This window comes from Penicillium chrysogenum, assembly GCF_028827035.1.
Source record: "Penicillium chrysogenum strain IBT 35668 chromosome Unknown utg000004l_segment0_segment0, whole genome shotgun sequence".
Taxonomy (NCBI): Eukaryota; Fungi; Ascomycota; class Eurotiomycetes; order Eurotiales; family Aspergillaceae; genus Penicillium; species Penicillium chrysogenum.
The window spans coordinates 2,728,776-2,748,721 of NW_026622752.1; the positions used below are offsets into that span (position 1 = coordinate 2,728,776).

The 19,946-nt window shown below is 47.6% G+C and overlaps 7 protein-coding genes across 7 annotated transcripts; 3 read left to right on the forward strand and 4 right to left on the reverse strand.

Moving 5' to 3' along the window:
* Positions 1-333: 333 nt before the first annotated feature.
* On the forward strand, positions 334-1,645 carry N7489_006977 (glutamine amidotransferase subunit DUG3; the record flags this gene model as incomplete). The annotated part of the gene is made up of 4 exons (XM_056712727.1): positions 334-348; positions 399-494; positions 567-1,299; positions 1,356-1,645. The coding sequence occupies 4 exons, from the start codon at positions 334-336 to the stop codon at positions 1,643-1,645; spliced, it is 1,134 nt and encodes a 377-aa protein (XP_056566442.1).
* Positions 1,646-2,061: 416 nt separating this feature from the next.
* N7489_006978 (uncharacterized protein) lies at positions 2,062-3,542 on the forward strand (the record flags this gene model as incomplete). The annotated part of the gene is made up of 4 exons (XM_056712728.1): positions 2,062-2,103; positions 2,220-2,368; positions 2,427-2,512; positions 2,533-3,542. The coding sequence occupies 4 exons, from the start codon at positions 2,062-2,064 to the stop codon at positions 3,540-3,542; spliced, it is 1,287 nt and encodes a 428-aa protein (XP_056566443.1).
* A 145-nt stretch (positions 3,543-3,687) lies between these two features.
* N7489_006979 (uncharacterized protein) lies at positions 3,688-3,933 on the reverse strand (the record flags this gene model as incomplete). Its single annotated transcript, XM_056712729.1, has 1 exon — positions 3,688-3,933. The coding sequence occupies one exon, from the start codon at positions 3,931-3,933 to the stop codon at positions 3,688-3,690; it is 246 nt and encodes an 81-aa protein (XP_056566444.1).
* A 708-nt stretch (positions 3,934-4,641) lies between these two features.
* Positions 4,642-5,756, reverse strand: N7489_006980 (chitin synthase export chaperone; the record flags this gene model as incomplete). Its single annotated transcript, XM_056712730.1, has 3 exons — positions 4,642-4,827; positions 4,878-5,449; positions 5,519-5,756. 3 exons carry the CDS (start codon positions 5,754-5,756, stop codon positions 4,642-4,644), a joined length of 996 nt encoding a protein of 331 aa, XP_056566445.1.
* Position 5,757: 1 nt separating this feature from the next.
* On the forward strand, positions 5,758-5,965 carry N7489_006981 (uncharacterized protein; the record flags this gene model as incomplete). Its single annotated transcript, XM_056712731.1, has 2 exons — positions 5,758-5,889; positions 5,912-5,965. 2 exons carry the CDS (start codon positions 5,758-5,760, stop codon positions 5,963-5,965), a joined length of 186 nt encoding a protein of 61 aa, XP_056566446.1.
* An 8,858-nt stretch (positions 5,966-14,823) lies between these two features.
* On the reverse strand, positions 14,824-15,766 carry N7489_006982 (GNAT family N-acetyltransferase; the record flags this gene model as incomplete). Its single annotated transcript, XM_056712732.1, has 4 exons — positions 14,824-14,859; positions 14,943-15,050; positions 15,085-15,504; positions 15,653-15,766. 4 exons carry the CDS (start codon positions 15,764-15,766, stop codon positions 14,824-14,826), a joined length of 678 nt encoding a protein of 225 aa, XP_056566447.1.
* A 922-nt stretch (positions 15,767-16,688) lies between these two features.
* N7489_006983 (arrestin C-terminal domain-containing protein) lies at positions 16,689-19,216 on the reverse strand (the record flags this gene model as incomplete). The annotated part of the gene is made up of 3 exons (XM_056712733.1): positions 16,689-17,375; positions 17,438-18,501; positions 18,553-19,216. The coding sequence occupies 3 exons, from the start codon at positions 19,214-19,216 to the stop codon at positions 16,689-16,691; spliced, it is 2,415 nt and encodes an 804-aa protein (XP_056566448.1).
* Positions 19,217-19,946: the final 730 nt, after the last annotated feature.

A 19,946-nucleotide genomic window follows, 5' to 3' on the forward strand; every position in this document is an offset into this window, starting at 1 on the left:
CGTGAATTATGACGTGCTGTGCAAGGGAAGTGATTCTATTCTTTTGTGTTGATTTTGATAATAACTTTCTTCTTCCTTGTAATCCCTGGAAAAATTACGCCTCGAATATATTGTTGTTGGGCTGTAAGGTTGTGGTTGACGTTTGGGCATCTCCCCGATTCTCAACAGTCGGTGACTCTTCCGCCGCCCTGATTCCCATACATCCTTTGACACGACTAACACGACTACGGGATTGCGCAAACTACAAGTCTAGTGTACATCTTGAGGGTTATTAGTAAACTTGAAAGTGGGATTTGACACAGTCATTCTATTTGCATATGATCCGGTTCAAACATGTGTCGATTCTTGGTAAGGTCCATCCGTCCACGCATTGCGCCCAAAGCTGATATCTCGATCAGATATACAAAGGGCGAAATGAGATCCGTCTCAGTAAGCTGATAACTGAGCCAAGTCATTCAATCCTTACTCAATCATACGATTCACGTCTTCGACTGGTAGGTTGTCTCATCTCGCTGGGCCAGACCCACGTGGTTAGCATATCGCAATCACTGACATGTAGTATCAAGGACAATCGCCGTCCTGTCAATGGTGACGGGTTTGGTGTTGGTTTCTACACAGATCCCAAGCTTGGACCAGAGCCTTGCATCTTTACTTCAACACTGCCTGCCTGGAATTGTGAGAATCTAGAGCGACTCGCTGCAAAGACATGCTCAGACCTGATTTTTGCGCATGTCCGCGCAACAACCGAGGGTGCTCTTGCCGAGAACAATTGCCACCCTTTCCAGCACCAGTCCCTGATGTGGATGCACAATGGCGGCATCGGCGGTTGGAGCTACATCAAGCGCACGCTGGGAAGCTCGCTCGCGGACAAGTGGTACCTAGGTGTGAAAGGTGGCACTGACAGTGAGTGGGCATTTGCCCTGTTCCTTGACCTGTTAGAAAAAGAAGGGGTAGATCCAAGCTCTGACCCCGGTCCTGAGGGGTTCGGACAGGCTCTTCTACGTCGTGTTTTGATGAAAACCATTGCCAGAATCAATGAAATGGTCAAGGAAATTCCAGAGAAATATAATGTTACCGGGGTTGAGACTCGGAGTTTGTTGAATTTTGCAGTGACCGATGGCCATACTGTTGTTTGCACTCGGTACATCAGCAGCAAAACAGACGAGCCTGCCAGCTTGTATTTCTCTTCTGGTACCAAGTGGAAGGAAGGTGAAACGAAAGGACACTTCAAAATGGAGCGACATGATAAAGGTGCTGATATTGTCCTTGTGGCTAGTGAGCCCATCACCTTTGAACGACGTGAGAACCCTTTCTCTCTCCCCATACCTATGAACATATGCTAATTTTACATATAGACAATTGGGTGTCAGTCCCGACCAACTCAGTTGTCACCATCCACAAGCAGACTGTTATGCTTCACCCAATTCTCGATGAATTCTATGGCGAGAACCTCAACCACGACCGCTCTTCCTGCTTTGCTGTATCCAAGGGGCTTGTCAGCACTGCTCCTGGGACAACTATTCCACCAGCGAATACAAAGGAGCCATGCGCCCCTTCGGCAACGGGCAATGGTATTGGAAACACTAATAGTGGTATTGAAAGCTTGCGGTCTGGTCATGTTACTGAATGTGCCGTGTCACACTGAATTCGACATTGAACCGATCATTCTTCGGGGACAGTCTGAGTTTCAGCTACGAAACTGAAAGCATTGTCTTAATATGGCGTTGGGAATGAGCAAATATGCCGGATATCCGGTCATATTGGAGTTTATGAGTTGGAATGCAAGCATTTGAGTCCATGTGGTCTTTCGGGATATATTATTTGCAGAATCAAAAAGTCAAATGAATAGAAATTCAATTTGGAGAAGGAAACACACCTCAGTCAAAGTACAACCCATAAAACGGCTTCGGACGCTTTCACATGTTCGTATACCAGTCACGTGGACGTGTATTATGACGTAATAAAATCAACAGCCCTGGAGACTCGACATCCTTGTATCTTCCACTTGGTCGAATCATCTCTATGACTATTTCATGAACATGGCTGCCTGAGAATTTCACAATGAGGAAGACCCTACTACTCGTCTTTATTCACGGCTTCAAGGTATGCCGACGCCTGCCTGCTTGCTGCAGACCTGAACCCCTGCAAAGAATTACAGATCTATCTTGAGGTTCATTTTTGGCGTAGAACCTATGTTGACTGACCAACTCCGATGCTAGGGTGGCGACGATACTTTTGGGACGTTTCCTGAACATTTGCGCGTCCTCGCAAGCAGAGCACTTCCTGCGGTCGAGGTTGCCACCGCTATCTACCCCAAGTATGAGACTAAAGGTGACTTGAAAGACTGCGTGGCCAGATTGCGAGATTGGTAAGACCCCGTTCAGTCCCTCATATCAAGCTTTGCTGACTGAGATGCTTACTTGCAGGTTACAAGATACTGTGATTGATATCGAAGTTGCCAACCATACCGCATCGCCCACCGTCGATCCCTCGGTCCATGTCGTTCTGATCGGTCACTCAATGGGGGAATAGTAGGAGCGGAGGCGCTCCTTTTGCTGGCAGCAGAACAACCAATCACTCGAAACCCGACTTCAAGCACACAGCCTGGGTGCACAGATGGTACCGAATCTGTCGTGGAGCCGGGTACTTTCATGTTCCCTCATATTCAAGGCGTGCTTGCATTTGATACGCCATTCTTGGGAATAGCGCCAGGGGTCGTATCCTATGGCGCAGAAGGTCACTACCGCAATGCTTCAACCGCCTACAACACACTCTCCGAGGTTGCAGGTTTATTCGGTTACGGTGGGAAGGGCACTGCATCAAACCAGGGGCCCACCCACACACCCCCGCAAGAGCCCTCCAAATCGTTGCCTTCCACACCCGATGCCGCCGCGACACCTTCCTGGCAACGATGGGGTAAGTATGCTATGTTCGCTGGCGCGGCTGGTGCTGTTGCCGCTGGCGGCGCTGCCATGTATACGCAGCGCCAGAAGCTCACTGACGGGTTTGGATGGGTATCATCGCATCTTGAGTTTGTGGGTTGTCTCGCGCGCACGTCGGAATTGCACGAGCGTCTCGTGCGGTTGTCGAATGTCAAGGAGGAACGCGGAATCGGGTGTGTGAACTTCTACACATGTCTCGGGAAAGGTGCGACAAGTCTGGTGGAAAACACGTCAGCAAACAAAACATCCATCAGTCAAAGAATCATCAGGTCGAGGAACAGGACGTTCTGTTCATTGCCAGAGGAGGTGGAACTTGGCGAGGATTCTCAAAGTCCGGGGCTTTTGTGGACTAGGGCAGTTAACGACCGGGCTACTGACGAAACCAGCGCACATACTACCATGTTTCTGTCCAAAGAGAATCCTGCATTTTTTGAGATGCTCAGTGACGCGTGCGCGGTCTTGGTCAAATCGATAGACAAAGGCTGGTATGATTCGTCCACCGACACAGCCAAGAAAGACGATACGCATAAAACACAGAACACAAAAACTAAGACAGACGGGGACTCCATGGATGGTGATGACGTTGTTGTCGTTGACTGAGTCGCACGCCCCGATTTGAGCATGCCGCTCCACAATTTCCCCTGTTTTTATTACCGCTTTAGAACGCTCTACGAGAATTTCTACCCATGGGACCACTCCCCTGATCGGCAGTCCACTTACTTAGACTTCGGAGGCGCACTACGCCCTAGCGCACAGCGAATAGCATCACAGGATCCCGATTACCATGGTATCGAGATGTATTCTCCGCAGCCAAGAAAAACCCCAATGGGCCTTGATCATCCCGCAACATCCAGAACAAGGCGTCGCCGCCGCCGTATTGCTCCGCTCCCATGCCAGAAGTTGTCTCAGCGGGTGCTTTCTTTGTTGGGGAAAACGTGGCAGTGCTGATCCTATGTACCACTTGTTTCACTCTCCCACCGATGGCACCCATGAACTGGCATGACGTGGCCCCGAGACGTTCGGGATTTGCTCAAGCCCGTTTTGCACCGGCGTAAAATGACACGGAAGGGTGTGTTATTATGCATGGTAACATTCCAAGATTACCGCATCATTCCTACAGTTTCTTGCTGCGCAGTCTGTATCCGAGGGCCTAGCGCCTGGACACGCTGTTTGCAGAGCGATGATGGATGCCAGCTTGTTCCCCAAACGAACTTGGCGCTGTGTTGAAACGGAGCAGGCGAAGCCGGAGACATACAACAGTGAGAACATTTTATTTACCGGAACCGCAGAGGGATATGTATGTGTGATTAACAATGCAAATTGAGTTTGAAACGGAACCCTTTCGATTCTTTTATGTCACTAGTGGTAATGTACATTTACGTAGTGTGTACAGTCCGATGTCGCTATGCACGCCAACACTGGATTGGAAGAGTAAAAAGCGAAACTATCTTCTAGGGAATGTGCTCCTATCGATAATAATTCAAATTATATGATGATGTAACTTATATCCATGCCCTAACCTTGGAAACGATGCTTTAGCGCGCCAATATGGAAACATTTGAATATCCACGAGAAAATAGATAGTTAAATGAGATATCATGAAGTCAATAGTCACATGTACAGCGCTGAAATGAAAGAGAAAAAGCGACGGAAGGAAAAATAATAAAGCAAAGAAGGAAAGTGCTAAGGCAAAGGAAGATCAATAATTATGATGACCGTACGTCGAAGAGCGATGGTGGTACAGGCTGCCCGCATACTCGGAGTTATTGTCGGGGTAGACCGTAGCTCGGCGCTCTTCCTCAAATAGATGATCCTTAACCTCCCAAGTGTTTGGCTTGACACCGACGGAGAATTCCAGATCCTCCTTGGTAATCGAGTCCCAAAACTAAAGAAAGTTAGCAAGAGCAACGCCACAATAGTGAGACATGAACTTACCTTATATATCATCATGACAGCCAGGAGATTGCAGAAAGTAGCGAAGAAAAGGCCGTCCAGGTAATGCTGCACGTTGTTGCAGATGACGTCGCTGAATTGGTACAAGAGAACCTGGCCAATGATGAAGACGACCACACCAAAGGAGATATGGCCCAGCGGCCAGCGGTCATCCAGTGTATTCGCAACTAGGAGTAATTGCATGACCAAGTATACAGCGATGGAGATGGCGTTCAACAGGTATAACACCACGAACAAGCCGGTGGTGTTCTGGGGACCCATCGAACCCCACGACTTGAAAGTCGCCAGCGAGATCACAAACGAAAGAGCAAACATCGCTGCAGAGGGGACTCGGATCAACCACACGGAGAGGGCTGTGCCGTCTTCGTACAGCTGAAAGCCGACGAACCCGTTGACAAGAAGACAAGTGCATAGCGCGGATACCAAGCCGTTCTGGACAGCCACGAAGTACGGGAATGGGCCGCTCCCTGGAGGAACAACACCTGCATCAATGAGAAGAGAGAAAAGTGTCAGAGCTAGGTAGATGTAGAAGAAGGTGATGATCTCTTTACGGCCTATCGGTAGTGAAAAAGATTAGCTAGCCAGTTTGCGCCGAATGTGAGCGGAGAGGGAATCAGACGGACCGACGGCAGTAAATTTGGACCGAACGTGTAAAATCATGATCACTGTCATGCTAAGCGCCATGATATGCATGAAGGACGCGGCACCCTCGAAGATTATGGTATTTGCAACCTCAATATTCCGCGCATAGCAGTTGGATATGATGCCTGTTGACCCGGAGATCGCCGACTCTGGGCCCACCAACGAGCACAAAGGAACGGGCGCCTTCTCGCATATCGCGTCGAACTGACCGAACCCCATGATGTCTGGTCACTGGGATGTTGAACAGTGCAACAACAAACAGTTGAGTTCCAGTTGGCGGGTCACGAATCGAATGTCGAGAGTGGACGGCTGGTCTCCACAACGACGGGGTGGGATGGTGGAGGAGACGACGGTATGTATTTCCCCAATAACAGCGCGGCTCTTTCTGCACCCCAGCTGCGCTGTTTCAGTCGACCGATAGCCTCTAGTAGCAAATGTCGAAGGCTCGCGAGTCGGATCACCGCTTTGTCAATTGCGAGGGGGGAGTGTCTCAGTTTTCGCATTCAAGATCACGGGATTGGAATTTCCTTTGTAGGTTTAGCGTCGTTGCTAGGTAGGGCAGGCCGAGGTTCCACGAGTGGACCTTCCAAGGTTCCTTCGAAGGTTCTTTAGAGACCTTAGTCATTCGGACATCGATCGGAAACGCTAGATCAGAAAAGGAATGGCTCAAAGAAGAGATCTCATGTGACTCGGGTCCGAACTCGGCTCAAGCCGAACTATCAAAACGCGCTAATTATGTGATACATTAAGGGGCCAAGGCACAATAACATCCCTTTCAGCTGTTCAAAACCCAATTTACAAATCAGACTAGGCACCGTTGAGACTATACCGGATCCTGTGAAAACCTACTTTATCTACTCCGTACCTTTTTCGGTCTCCACAAGCCGATGGACTCTGTGATAAAGACATATGGTGCCATGCTGGTCATTATTATTGGTAGTCTACAGAGTAAAAGTTGAGGGTTAGGGTCTTACCTAGTTAGACGAAATTTTGTCTTTTTTTTTCTTTTTGTTTTTGTGTCCATTGAATTTGACTTCGTACGTGGACTGATCTCTTGTCTCCATACAACCCTGGAACTGGGGCATTGTCACACCATCGCGACTGGGGTCTGCCAATCCAATCCGGGGGCCTCCTGACTAACAATATACTTTACATTCGCCCTAAAGGTACCTAGGTACCTAGTTCTAGCCCTCTCAATCATTTGTCCGCCAGACCAGCTGCCCAGTTAGGCAAATTGTCTCTACTAACGGGTACAACGACGCAATCCTGCAGAGATGGTTTGATATTCATGAAACCGTTTCCCCTAGTGAATGACTGATTATGTCCCGAACAAATATTGGCTATGTGTGATGTACTCGTTGCCTGATAGTAAACTCCCTAATATTCGGAATTAAAAATGAAAGGTGTCCATTGCATCAGTTTCACCAATGGAGCATGGTTTCTAAAGTCTACGATCCTAAAGTAAAATAGAAAGCTCTAACCTTGTACTTCGTATAATCCCCCCTTTTTAACCTTTTCTTTATTTGCGAGATATAGATGTCACAAGTGGTGGCGGAAGCCGTTTTCCGTATACTACAGATCGGAGAGCTTGTCTCCGATCTTTTAGTCTGCTGCCACCAAAGCTACTTTTTGAAGGACCCTGATTTGTCAATCTGTGTCCTAGAACGGTCTATAGTATTCCGTCAAGTCCTTCTTCCATGCATTATAGCTGTGTACTCTACTCATATTCTTTCTCGAACAATCGTCTTTTCTACTTTAGAACCGTATGTAACTTATACAGCACCATAAAATCTTCAAATCCGGATGAGTCGCGACTACTAGTGAGACCTCTGGAGCTATCCGTCAAGGTCGATTGTTACGGCACAGAGGTGACGCAAAGCTCCTTTATTTTATTTTCGAAAAAGGAAAAAGAAATTAAGGAAAATGCCTCGGCTTGGTTATTGGGGCCTATCACCGGCTCCGACTGCCCAACATGTCCTTTCTCCGGTATTCCAGGCCCAATCTTGCACAATGTTACAACTGTCGTCACCAGACTCTCTACCAACAAGAGAAATTTTCCATGTTCGCCTGACTCTTGGACAAGGAAAAAGAAGAAGCAGTGCCAAGGGCTCGACAGTTTAGCTTAAGTTCTTAGGAGATTTAAGAGACTACCGAAGGTATTTGTCTCATGCATGAAGATCCGGACTAGCGCCACGTGTAAATATAAGAAGCATCAACGGCTGCGAGGAACCGTGTCGATCTCCCATCTACCCGATGTTTTGTGATGCTGCCGACTCTTTCCTGAAGCTTCCCCTTAACAATATAAATTAAAACGACTAAAAATCACTAGTACAACTAGTCTCAACGGTTATACAAATTAAAGCCTCTCTCTGTGCAGGACCCGCTTTCCCGACAAGGGTTGTCTTAGGGGGGGTGGGGATGGTGGAGAGGATGCCGTGCAGTACTGTATGTTGTATACCTTAGGTACTGCATCTTTATCCTTAGGGATCAAAACTAAATTTATTCTGAATGTCTTTGATTTTCTTTTAATTAATTTTTGGTTTTATCTTTTTATCTTTTTTATCTTTTTAAATTATTTTATTTTATCTATTCCTTGGGCGTCATGGCATTCACTCTACCTAGGTAGCAAACTACTCTTATATCTGGTCGAGCCTCCTATGTTTTTTTCTATTTCTTTACTCCCATACCTCCCATACACGTTGATCTATATCTCAAGTCCATCCTCTCATATTATAATTCCATTACCTTCCCCAGTTATACTTCCCTCTCGCCATCGCCAATTTCACAAACCTCCTAACCCACCCCCCCAATGGGATCGAGATGTGCAACTTTTTCAAAAACTTTTACATATATTCCACCTGCTCCAATCCCGCCGCCCACTTCCTCCGCACCGAGATGGAGGGAACCAAAGACAATACTACTTGCAACGATGGCCCACACGACCGCTTCATTGTGGTGGTGGGCAAATGTGTACTTTGCTCGTCTGCTCGATGATCTATTTTTCAATACGTTGGGCCTCAGGGTACTCGAAATAAAATTTTCACATCTGAAACTCGGTCAAGCGCATGTTCTGAAGTTTCCCATCCCGCTTTCTCCTGTCCATTCTTGGCGTGCACTCCATCCAGGAACTATGGATTCGGGGGGAGCCGACCCTCCGAGAATCGCGGCTCTCTGAAAAAAAGAAAGAAAAAAAAACATCTCAACCCATTTTTACGTGACTACGATCGACAAATTTCTAAAATTCCGCTTTTATTTGAATCTGTGGGGCAAATTGTGCCGGTTTAAACTTTGCTTTGGTGGATTCGTTTCCCGATACTTTGGATTATCGGCTGCTTTGTCTTGATGTCTATTGGCTTTGGGAGCGTTCATGTTTTCTATGTATTTTTCTTTATGTCTTTTCTAGCGTCTGCTACCTTGTTTGGGCTTGGGCGTCTGGTGGTTTTCATATATGAGACTTAGACGCGTGAACCGTCTGATTTTCCGGCCTTGATTCCCCAATTCGGAGGAGTCTTACCCTATGGTTCACTTCAAAGCCCTAGATCTATTTCTTTTGGTTTCGTTACGATCTGAAAGCTCTTTACTTCCAAAGGACAGGAAGGTGAAAAAAAATATATTGTACCAGGACTCACCCAGATTTTCAATATAGTCCCATACATCACATGCCTGTTGAAACGCTCATGCAGACGGAACGGATATATTTTCTTCGACTTTTCTGACTGGTCCTTGAGAACGTTTGGACCCAACCTCTTAAAGATAGGCAATCAAATCCATTCAATGTTCGATTTAACTCTCCGGAGGGCACATGCGCGACGTGGTTGTTCTCTCTTCCATCACATTCCGCCATGCCTAGGCCAGGGGGAAAAGGGGTTGCCCCAAATACAGTGTGGAAAGAAAACCGCCCTAAAATAAAAAAAAAAGTACATAATAACCTATGGCAACCAAGTGACTCGGGAGATATTTAAGGACCTATGACCCACAATGAGCATTGAATGCAGGACTCATGTACGGAGTAGTTCCGGCAGCAGGGTCACTACCTACCGAATGCCCCCCTGCAGCTTCGGCTGGTCCGCTTACAACGGTTGGGCACTCTGTCCGATCGAGTCCATGCTTTTTCACGTTAGGATGTATGGAAATATGAAGGATTGGAATCCATTTTTCCATATGTTGAGCCACACAGTGTACTACTCCGTATAGGGCATGGAACTATGGATCCCCAGCATAAAACTAAGACCACGCAATCTCTGCTCCGGGGTCGCCGATTGAAGAACCAGATATTGGATATAGTGCACACCCCTCCCCCTGCAAGGATGATATACAGTTTCGTTATCGCTATTTGTGTTCTTAACCCAAGTTAGCTTACTCTTTTCGCCTATACTTGCGTCAATTTCACCTTACTCTCACCGTGCAACTCCCTCGTTCTTTCCCCCTGGAACTATATTATAAGTCCATGCGTCCATGCACGATGCCACGTGTACCTTCCTGAAGGGAGCTAAGGACGGCAACGGTCTAATATACATAGAGGGCTGAACATTTATGTCATAAACTAGACCCCAAGACCCCACGACCCCAAGCTTGGAAGACCCCCGTCACCCCGAGAAACAATTGGCTCCTTCTCCTGGGAAATACATCCATGGATAATAAGGGCTTGGGGCTTTGGTACCCGAGGAACCCGAGGTGGTGGATCCCCGGCTGATAGATGGCCTTCCGAAACAGCCTTGGGGGACCGGCGGTCCACGCGTCCGTCCACGGGTGAAGCTGAATCAGTGGAGAATATGTATGGATCCATGGATCGCCTGTCGCAATTATTTGGAATTGGACGACTAATTCCTGGTCGAACCACGGAATACTCCGTGCGGAGTACAATATATGTTGTAGGTACAATTGAATCCATCGAGGGGAAAGCCGGGGGACCTGTCCAGGTGAAAGTGTGCTCAGTCCGTTTCACACATGCATATTTCCCAATTTTGATTTTCGATTTATGCTCGTTCGAGGATTTTCCGGAAATGAGCCCGACTATTAGAGTTTCCGTCGTTTTCTCTTTCTCTTCTTCCACGCTAAGGCTGCGCGTTCCTCCATCTGGACCGTGTTCAATATAATGCTGGGCCACTGTGTTGTTCTGTACATATTAATTGTTTGGTTTCCGCCAATTACCAAAGAAAATAATTCAGGCGTTGGTTATAAATGAGCTTGTGTCCCGTGTCGGGCGGTTATTGGTAACTGTATGGAAGAACCCGTGCGGTAATAGGCTCTGATATTACTATCAGTGTACATATCGGGACGAGTACAATGTAATTTGTACACTTACCGAAAGCCAAGTCTTCCAAGGTTATTATGCCACTCCTGAAGATTATGGGAACAATGCCGCCGGCTGAATCGGGCAAGTGGAACGGATAATGATCCAACGGAGGTCAAGGTGCTTTGTATGTTGTATACAATCTACGGAGTACTTCCTTTTTATTTTTATTTCTTTTTTTTGTCAGGGCTCCCTTTCGTTCTTGAGCCTAAGAGAATTCATATTAAGGCCCTGTCTCTGACAAATTAAGGGTATGTTGCACTCAGTTCGCACACGGTCCCTGTATCGGCTAATGTCTAAAATGTCATTCTCAACGCCTTTTTGCTGAGCTAACGTGTCTTGTTCTCTATTTCGTGTGTTCATAAATACCAAAAACCAATTAATTACCCTAGCTTAATAGTCCAACGGCCACGGGACGGATAACTGATAGCCGTGATTGTGATACTGGCGGCATGTCTATCATTTTCACGACTGAGCCACCAACAGGGGTCTAATCCTTTAGGTGTGAAATTGCGCATCTAGACCCATATCGCTCAATGCCCTCTAGAAAAGCCGGCGGGTATACCTGGACATCAATATCCAAATAGAATATTAAAACTGACTGCACACACACTTGCTCTTACTTCATTTGCTCCGGTTTTGCCTGATGTGCCGTGGCGAACTGAGTTGGGCTGGAAACCATGCGATTCGTTGATATAACGGGTCATCTGTTATCACTGAATAGTTTTCATTGGAACGTTTTTCTCCCAGCCTAATCCAAATTAATTGCTCCGGTGGGGGCTGTTGATCCTTTCTCGATCTTATTTGTACTTTTCCCCTTTATCATCAGGCTGTTCTTTAATTCGACTGGGTCTCATGCATATACTAGTACTAGTATATATATACTAGAGGCAGGTTGTGTCTCGGCAAGCAAAATCTAACGAGAGGATTCCCTCGAAGAGTCAAGTGGGTAACAATTGGTGATTGGTTTCCAAAAGGCCAACTTCTTCCGCCGAATTCTCCGGTCATAATCCACGCACTACGTGTTTTCACTCATCTGCGACTCCACGCTTTACACTATAGACAAGAGGACCTGCCGATATGAACCTTGTTAGGCGCAGTTTTAGCGTCAGCAACCCAAGAAACATGACCAAATCCAACAACAGAAATAATATATATAAGAACGAAAACAACAACAATAAGCAATATCATCAGCAGCATTGATGACAGCTTGCGCACCAATCGAGTTCTAAGGTGGAGTCAGCCACAACCGGTTACAATACCCACATATCCCAGGGGAGGGTTGTCTTTGATAGGTAACCTCCAGGATCGGTCATGAATAATAAAAGGGGATTTGTCGGCAGTGGGTGCAAATCCCGACAATTATACCAAGCTAGACTAGCTGAAACGTCTCGTTTCAGGTTTTGCCGCTGCCGAGTCCGAATATCACTCATCGACTGTCCCGACTGGCACGGAGATGAGCCCGCTTACAAGTTTACCATAGACGGAATACTGCTATGTACATGACATGTATAAACCGGTAGGTGATGTAAAGACTGTAGGTCGTTCTATGCCAAAATCGATCAACATTACGTATGTTGCACATAGATAGTGTGAATGTCGAGTCATTTCCGCCCCTCGACCCCACAATCCCCGTTCGCGTCTATCCCGTCTGATGCAAAGTGAATGTTAGAGGAAGCCCACTGCATATGTATGCCTAATTCCCAGAAAGTATATAGAAAGGCTACAGCTGGAATTATTCCCACTCGACGAGTTCTCTAGGTGACCAATCACGTTATTACAGACACGATGATATATCCATGCCGCCAAGTGCTGGGATTCTTTTCTACACCCCACTGAGCCAAGCGAAATATCAAAAGATCCCATGACCCAACCTGAATACTGGGACGCCATTGCTTGGAGACGAATGCCGAGTCGTTAGCCTTTAAACGCTGACGATCTGCTCCCTTTTCGCGAGTTGGTCCGGCGAGAGTGGAGTTCGGCTTCGGTTCCATGCAGGGCATTTGACGCGTGTGTGGGTATGTCATGTGTTTTGTGTGTTAGCGGCTGCCGGAATGGCCTGCAGATGGCCCGTTCGGAGATTTATATTACCTCTTCTTTGGTAAACCTCGGTAAGTCAATCGAGTAGAGCTGTCCTGTGGGCTGTATTACAGATCGCAAGACTAACTACATGGTGTACTACCTACTACCCCGTAAGTTGCATAGACACCTCTATGCTGTAGATCGTTATTGGTAGATAGAAGGTAGATAGTGAGCTACAAGTGCAGCCAGAGGGAAGAATAGTACGGAGTAGACATGCAGTTGAAGTATAAAATATCCAAATATTTTCCATTTTTCCATGTATAACCAGAAATTGATCACAACATTAGAACAGACAACCCAGTAGCAGTACATAAACATGACATAATAGACGATAGACGATATTCCCACCTTGGATATCATAGAACAAGAACACAAATCAAACGCAAAATCCTAACCTACATGCAAAACAACCTTCTGCCCAATCCGAGCCCTTAGAAACGCACGTCAGGCCGAATAGCAAGCCTCTTCTGCACAAACGGTGGAGGAAGAGGAGTATACCTCGGATAAGGCTTGCTCGAGACCTTCCCTTTCGAGGAAAAAGGCAAACTCGGTAGATCGCCAAGGTGTAAACTTAAAATCGATGAGGCTCTCTTCCGATCAAAGATTTGGCTTTTGCGTCTCCCTGATTTAGAGCCAAGTGTCGAGGCTGACGGAGTCGATATATGGCCTGGCGAATGCTGTGGCAAGCAGGAGATTGTTATCAGGCTGGAAAGATGGTAGAACGATTCTTCTTCTTCTGGTTGTTCTATTTCAGGTCTGGGTGCTGTTGATTGGGGCTCTGATATGGGAGCAGTAACCGATAATGGGGTGCTGTCGCTTGATGTGTTGCTCAAGGTACCTGCAAGCGCGGCTAATTGATTGATGATCTGGTCTGTTTCGTCGTGCTGCGGTGTGGTGCTCATGATTATCTCAGGTAGATGTGGCTCTTTCTCTTGGAACTTGAGCTCTTGGGACGTAGTTGACGAAGTGGAAGACTCCGCCATGTCTGACCTTCGTCGTCGAATCCATAGCTTTCGTAGAAAAAGGAGAAACATTGCAATGATTGAAGCAATGTACACTAAAGAAGGAAAGTCAGCTTGTCTAGTGTCTAGGTATGCCCTAGAGAAATACACACAGCAATGAAGTAATGAATCTATCCGAGTTATCCAAAAGCGTCGTCCTAGAATCCTTAACTGGAGATCCAATGTTCATCAAATCTAGGCGTCCATTCCAAATCGCAGATATATATGTCCTCGATCAACGCACGAGCCTTGATACAATGGGGATTCCCAACCGAGCAACGATCCGACCAGCCCGTGCAATATTGAAACCAGTCTAGATCTGAAACACCACCCAGAGTCGGGGATGGTTAGATATTACCCGGAGAACTAGGCCGTTAGAACTTCGGCATATTAACATGAATATGATTGGATAAGCTTAAAATATGGATACAGAGACTACTGCCCATCTCGTCTAGGTGCAGCAATATAAACAGATCAACATGGAAGCACCCGAGCGTACGGAAATATTCAATTGAAGGGTTGATAGATCATTCCCCGTGCTGGATTATTGCAAACGGATGAATTAGTGTGGATGCGTATCCCGCAGATTACTATTGCGCCGCATTTCGCAAATGTTAAACTCGATTAGATTCGAGCTATCTTTCCCCGTTTGTGGATTGGGGAGATGGGTGGATCGGATCGTTAGGGCTGGTTTACAACTGGGCCGGAGCCCAGACTACTAGGAAAGATCTAGTTGCTAGGTATACGAAACCCTTAGATTAAAGGATGTCTGTTCATATTCCTTGAAGTGTCATTGCGGACTGATCCATGACGTACTCCCAACTTTGTCATGAGCTAAAATCATAATATGACCCAGCATCCAAGCCAAGCCATAGAAGCAAAAGCAAAAGCAAAATCAAAATAAATAGAATCACTCCGTCCTCGGATCCCGGACCATGCAATACAACTACCAACAATCAAAGTCAGCAACAGCCCAAACGAATCTCAGCCCCACGACCAAACACAACAAAACAAGTACAATGTACATACCATGCAAGCATCCGCTCCATCCCGACACTCCATCTCCTTACTCATGTGAAAACCCATACGCTCATAGATCGCCACATTGGGCACACTCTTCGAGCTCTCAAGATAACACTTGACCCCCCTCATCATCCGCCCTTTTTGTAACGGCTTCAAACAATAACCTCCCAACGCCCATCCCCTGCGCCTCGGGGCTAACAGCAACAATATTGCAGAAATAGTACCCGCGTGGATCATCCCAGATAGCAGCCTGCGCCTCCGCCTGCCGCTGTTTCCAGATCCAGTACCTGTTTGTGCGCAACCCGCCACGACCAAAGTACCGGAGGTTGTTGAGCATTTGCCTGAAGGATAGGGCCCATGATTGGAACCAGGAGTACCAACTCTCCGGCTGACTGGATGGGTGGGGCGGTAGCCAGCAGGAGACGCCGAGGATTGGGGTTGGGGTTAGTGAGGCGCTGTGAGATTTAGAGTCGGGGTCCTTGGATTCTTTTGCGACGTGGAATAGTGCATTCTTGATTCCCCAGCGGCAGCGCGCTGCGAGGGAATCGTAGTTTCTTTGCTTGTTAAACTATACGTGAAGTTATCTCTCAGTAGACGACGTAACTATCGGTCAAGTTGACCGCGCCATGAGAGATATGTATGTTAGCCTGGTGATTATGGGAAGACGGGTATCTTGTTTTCCCTTTTCGGTAGCTGTTTCTCAACATGGAACGTACCTTGGATGAATCGAAGACCCACTTGAAATAAGGATCATCTGCAAATGCCCATTGAATTACTTCAATGGCACCGGGGATATCTGCCTCGGTAAGAGGTACGACCTCAACAGCCATAACTACCGTTTGTGGAGTCTGCACGGCGGGTAAATTTCCAGATGGATGGATCGGATGTCAGCGCGGGAAGCCGCCGTACGACCCGCTATGCCGGAGGATTGAAGAATGCACTTGTTGATGATAGATGAGAGCTGCTTTTTGTTCACTGAAAGTAGTCAGGATTGATATTTGCTCGCTTTCTGTCCATCTATATAGCACATATGCTAACTCACCTATGCCACTAAGTGTGAGCCAACCGGCGTAGTATGTCTCTAAAGTTCCGAAGTACGACCTTGTAAGACCTAGCTCTGTAGTTATTCGGGGGAAGGGGTCGATTTGAGCAAGACACAAGTACCCTGATTGAAGAGACAATTGAAGGAGAGAAGAAAAAGAAGAAGTGACAGTTCGAGAACCAGACGAGCTTGGAATGTGGAGAGAGCTAAACCAGGCAAGGCAGGTGGATGCGTTCCCCTTATTTGGCCTTAACGCTGGCACATCGGTTCTTATCTCCAGGGCCCAGGTACGTCATGATACTCAGTTGGGGTGTGGTTTTCTCTTTGTATAGTTCTGATACTTGATGATCATAGTTCAGTCTACTACATGTATCCATATAAGATATCTGACTAGGTGTCCCGTTTCGCCGTTCGCCCCTGATCAACGCAGGAAAAACAAAGTCCAGTATCAACACCAAAAAGATATAGCCGGTCCAGCATAAATCATAAACAAAGCGCTGTTAAATGGAAAGAAAGGAATTCCAAATATAACCCCAGAAGAAGAAGAAGAAGAAGAAGAAGAGCCTGACTCGAGTTCTGACTCACATCTAAAGGACAGATAGCATCGCTGGAAAACACGTTCCCGACACCAATCCCAATGTGAACAATAGCGTAAATTCATGATTCGGACCTCGTGATAGCTTTCCCTTTTAATAGACCAAGAGGCGGTATTACTGGAGATAGTCTTCGAGTCGCACCCATTCGCGGGGCACGTCCATACTGCGGTTGACACGTCCACCCGGCGTGAGGGGTACATCGACGCGGCCACGGCCGCGTTCATCATCTTCGTTTTCTTCGTAGAACGATAAACGGGAGAAATAATCCTCAAGAACGGCCTCTCGGTCGTTCCCGACGATGGTATCGTATTCTGGAGGAGGGGTGACAAGCGGCGGCGCCGGAGGGACGTCCTCGAAAGCAGGGGGCGCATAGGATGGCGCACGGAGCAGATGCATTGGGCGAGGCGGAATAGGTGTATTGCAGTCGTTTGGTGGTGATGCGAGGTGTGCTTGTGGAGGCCGGGCGAGGCCGCCGGAGTCGTTGGTGAAGCTGCGAGAGAAGCTGTGGCCCGTGGAGCCTCGGCGGGCGATGATGCCTAGTGCGGGGCTGCTATCTTCACGATCCGACGTGGTTGGGGCAATGGCTTGCTCTCGGGGTGCGAGGGGTGCGCCGGGGCATCCGCATGCAAATTCTTGGGCTTGCGGGACGGGTTCTTCAGCTGGGGTTGTGTAGGCTGGTAGGTAGATGTTGGCCTGGGTGGCCTTGCAGGAGAGGATGTGGAATGGCGAGTCTATGGAGATTTCGAAGTGTCTTCGCTTTGTGGGGTCCCTTTCGTCGACTTTCGATAGACGGAGGACAATCTGCGTAAATCGGTTAGTATCATTTTGACGCGAAAAAAAAAGAGGAAAACGGTTTGACATACTTTGATCCAGTGGTTGACCTGAATGTTCTCGTATGTGGTATCAAAATGCAGCCGCTGACCCTCGTCGCGTCCCTTCATTTCGTGGCAACTTGGCAGCTGCACGTTGAATTCCATCTCAGTTGGACCGACACCGGAATCATTAGATAGATTGCCTAGAAGATTTGTCCGACTCCGATCCACAATCTCCCGGCCCCTTGCGGCGGCAGCGCGGTGGTCCCAGTCAATGCCACCGCCTGCGGTGACACGCATGGAGCTGCCGGGATAAGTGCTCACACTGGCCGAGTCTGCTCGTTTTTCGAAAAGCAAAACTTTCTTCGCTGGTTGCAACCGGTGCACGCTCTTGTCTGCCGTCCAGTGCTGGGTATTCTCCGTCACGAAGACTTTGATTCGGTGACACTCTACTTTCGCTAGTGGGGTCAACTTGAACGCAATCGGGATCTGCGAGCCCAGCGGGAATGACTTCCCCGAGATGACGATGTCGTAGTGGAGCTGGTCTTCCCAGTTCCGTGAAATCGCAATCGGTTCGACCTGCTCCAAGGAACCCTCGGCAGGGGTACGAATCACGGGGACTTCCATGCCGCCGAGAAGATTGGGTCGGAATGCGCCTGACCGTTCCACCATTGCCTCCAGGTCGTATTTCACATAGCCCAGATCCGTTTTGATTGTCTCCGGTAATGATCCATCGATTGGGAACTCGAAGCTGTATAAATAATCGCCTACGGGGAACATGCGGTAATTTCGCTGTGGCTGGGGTTGGGAAATCGGGGGTTCGTTCTTGCTGAAGCTGCGTGAATGCCCACGGTTGGCTTGTAGAGAAAGACGTTTGACTTCTCGAGGGGTTGGTAGGGCGAGTGTGGCGGTAGAATTGCGATTGGAAAATAGTTCTCGAGTTGTCATCGTCACCCCCTCCTTGCCCGGTACGGATGATATCGGTTTGGCATGCTGATAGTAATGCGCACCATAGTCATTCTGCATGAGGGCGGTGTCACCATGGTTGAAATAGACCACCCCATGCGTGAAGAGATCCTTCTTGTCATGGAAGTGAATCTTCTTAGGTGGAATACCTGAACAATGTCAGCTGTTGAAGTATAATTTTATGATATGCGGATTCACACCATCTGGCCAATCCGTCTGAGCATGGCCGCGAAAGCAGACCGAGATCTTCTTGATCTTAACACATTTGGTAACCTTCAAATGCATCTGACCCCGTAGGATTGCGGACTTTTTACTGCTTGGGTCTTGTTGATCATAACCCTGCAAGTAAAGAACGGGCTCCGTGAGGGCAATACCAACGGAAATGCCACTCCCGGTGGCTACAATCTTCTCATTTCGCAAGGGAGTAAATGGAAGGGTAGAATCGGTAGTCACAGTGTGGTGTTCATGCACTGGGCGAGGCAGCACCTCGGTAGATGACGAATCCGATCGCATCTCGTCCTCCAAGTCGACCGATATCGGCGAGAATATAATCTCCGAAACTGGTCGTACACCGCGGGTAGGACGTTGCGAAGACGCTTGAATTCCAGACGACCGCAAGCGAAGGAATCGCTTTGCGTTTTCACGTGGACCCGCCAGCTTTTTGAGGATTGAGTCCCGACGACTCCGTTTAGGGGTCTGATTTTCGATACACACCGTATGGCGACGAGCCGACCGTGCGATGAAATTGGAAATTGATACTCCTAGCGACGGGGGTCCTGTGAACTCCGAGTGCGGGGTGAGGTTGCTGGAGGCCGACCGCGAAGTCAAATGCGCTGGTAGAGGGAGGACATTAGCACCCATCATCGTGATATTATTCGAGCATCCCGGAGAAGTTCCCCAAAAGCTGTATGCTGTATATTCGTATATCCCTTGGATATGCTCCAGATTGGGTAAAGACAAGAATGGTCCGAGAAAGGGAATACAAGCTGCAGGGAATGTGTAGGACAGACTCTCAACATACCTTCGATCTTTAAATCTTGTGCGATGTTTTTTATTTATTTCCTCCCTTGAATCTCTTCACGCAAGGAGACTGTAGGAAGATGGAATTCTCGGGGGCGCTGACTTCATAAGTCCTCCACTCTGATCATCGTGCAGATCTTTATTTCAACGTGTAGGATTGGCTGTTAGGGCTGGAGAATTGTGGCTCCTTTTTCCTTTTTCCCTCTTTTTTTTTTTTTTTTTTTTCTTTTTCCCCTCTTATGATCTGGCTCTAGGCATAGATGTGGTAATGTGGCGTACAATTGTACTCCGTAGGTGATCAAAAAGATGAATATAGTTAAGGAGGCGAACTACTTAAAAACTAAAAGACAACCTGATCCATGGAAGAGAGAAAAACCCAAGAATCATAAATCCGACCTCGATGACAACATCATTGGAAAAGTCCAGAGAGGGTCTCATATCCGGCGATCCGGGCCATACGTCTCTAACCATCTCTACAGTCTACGGGTTTGACTCGGCATTACTCCCCATATTTGTGGAGAAACATTCCACTAGGGTCTAGAGTTATAAAACTCTCGGATCTCATGGCCTATAC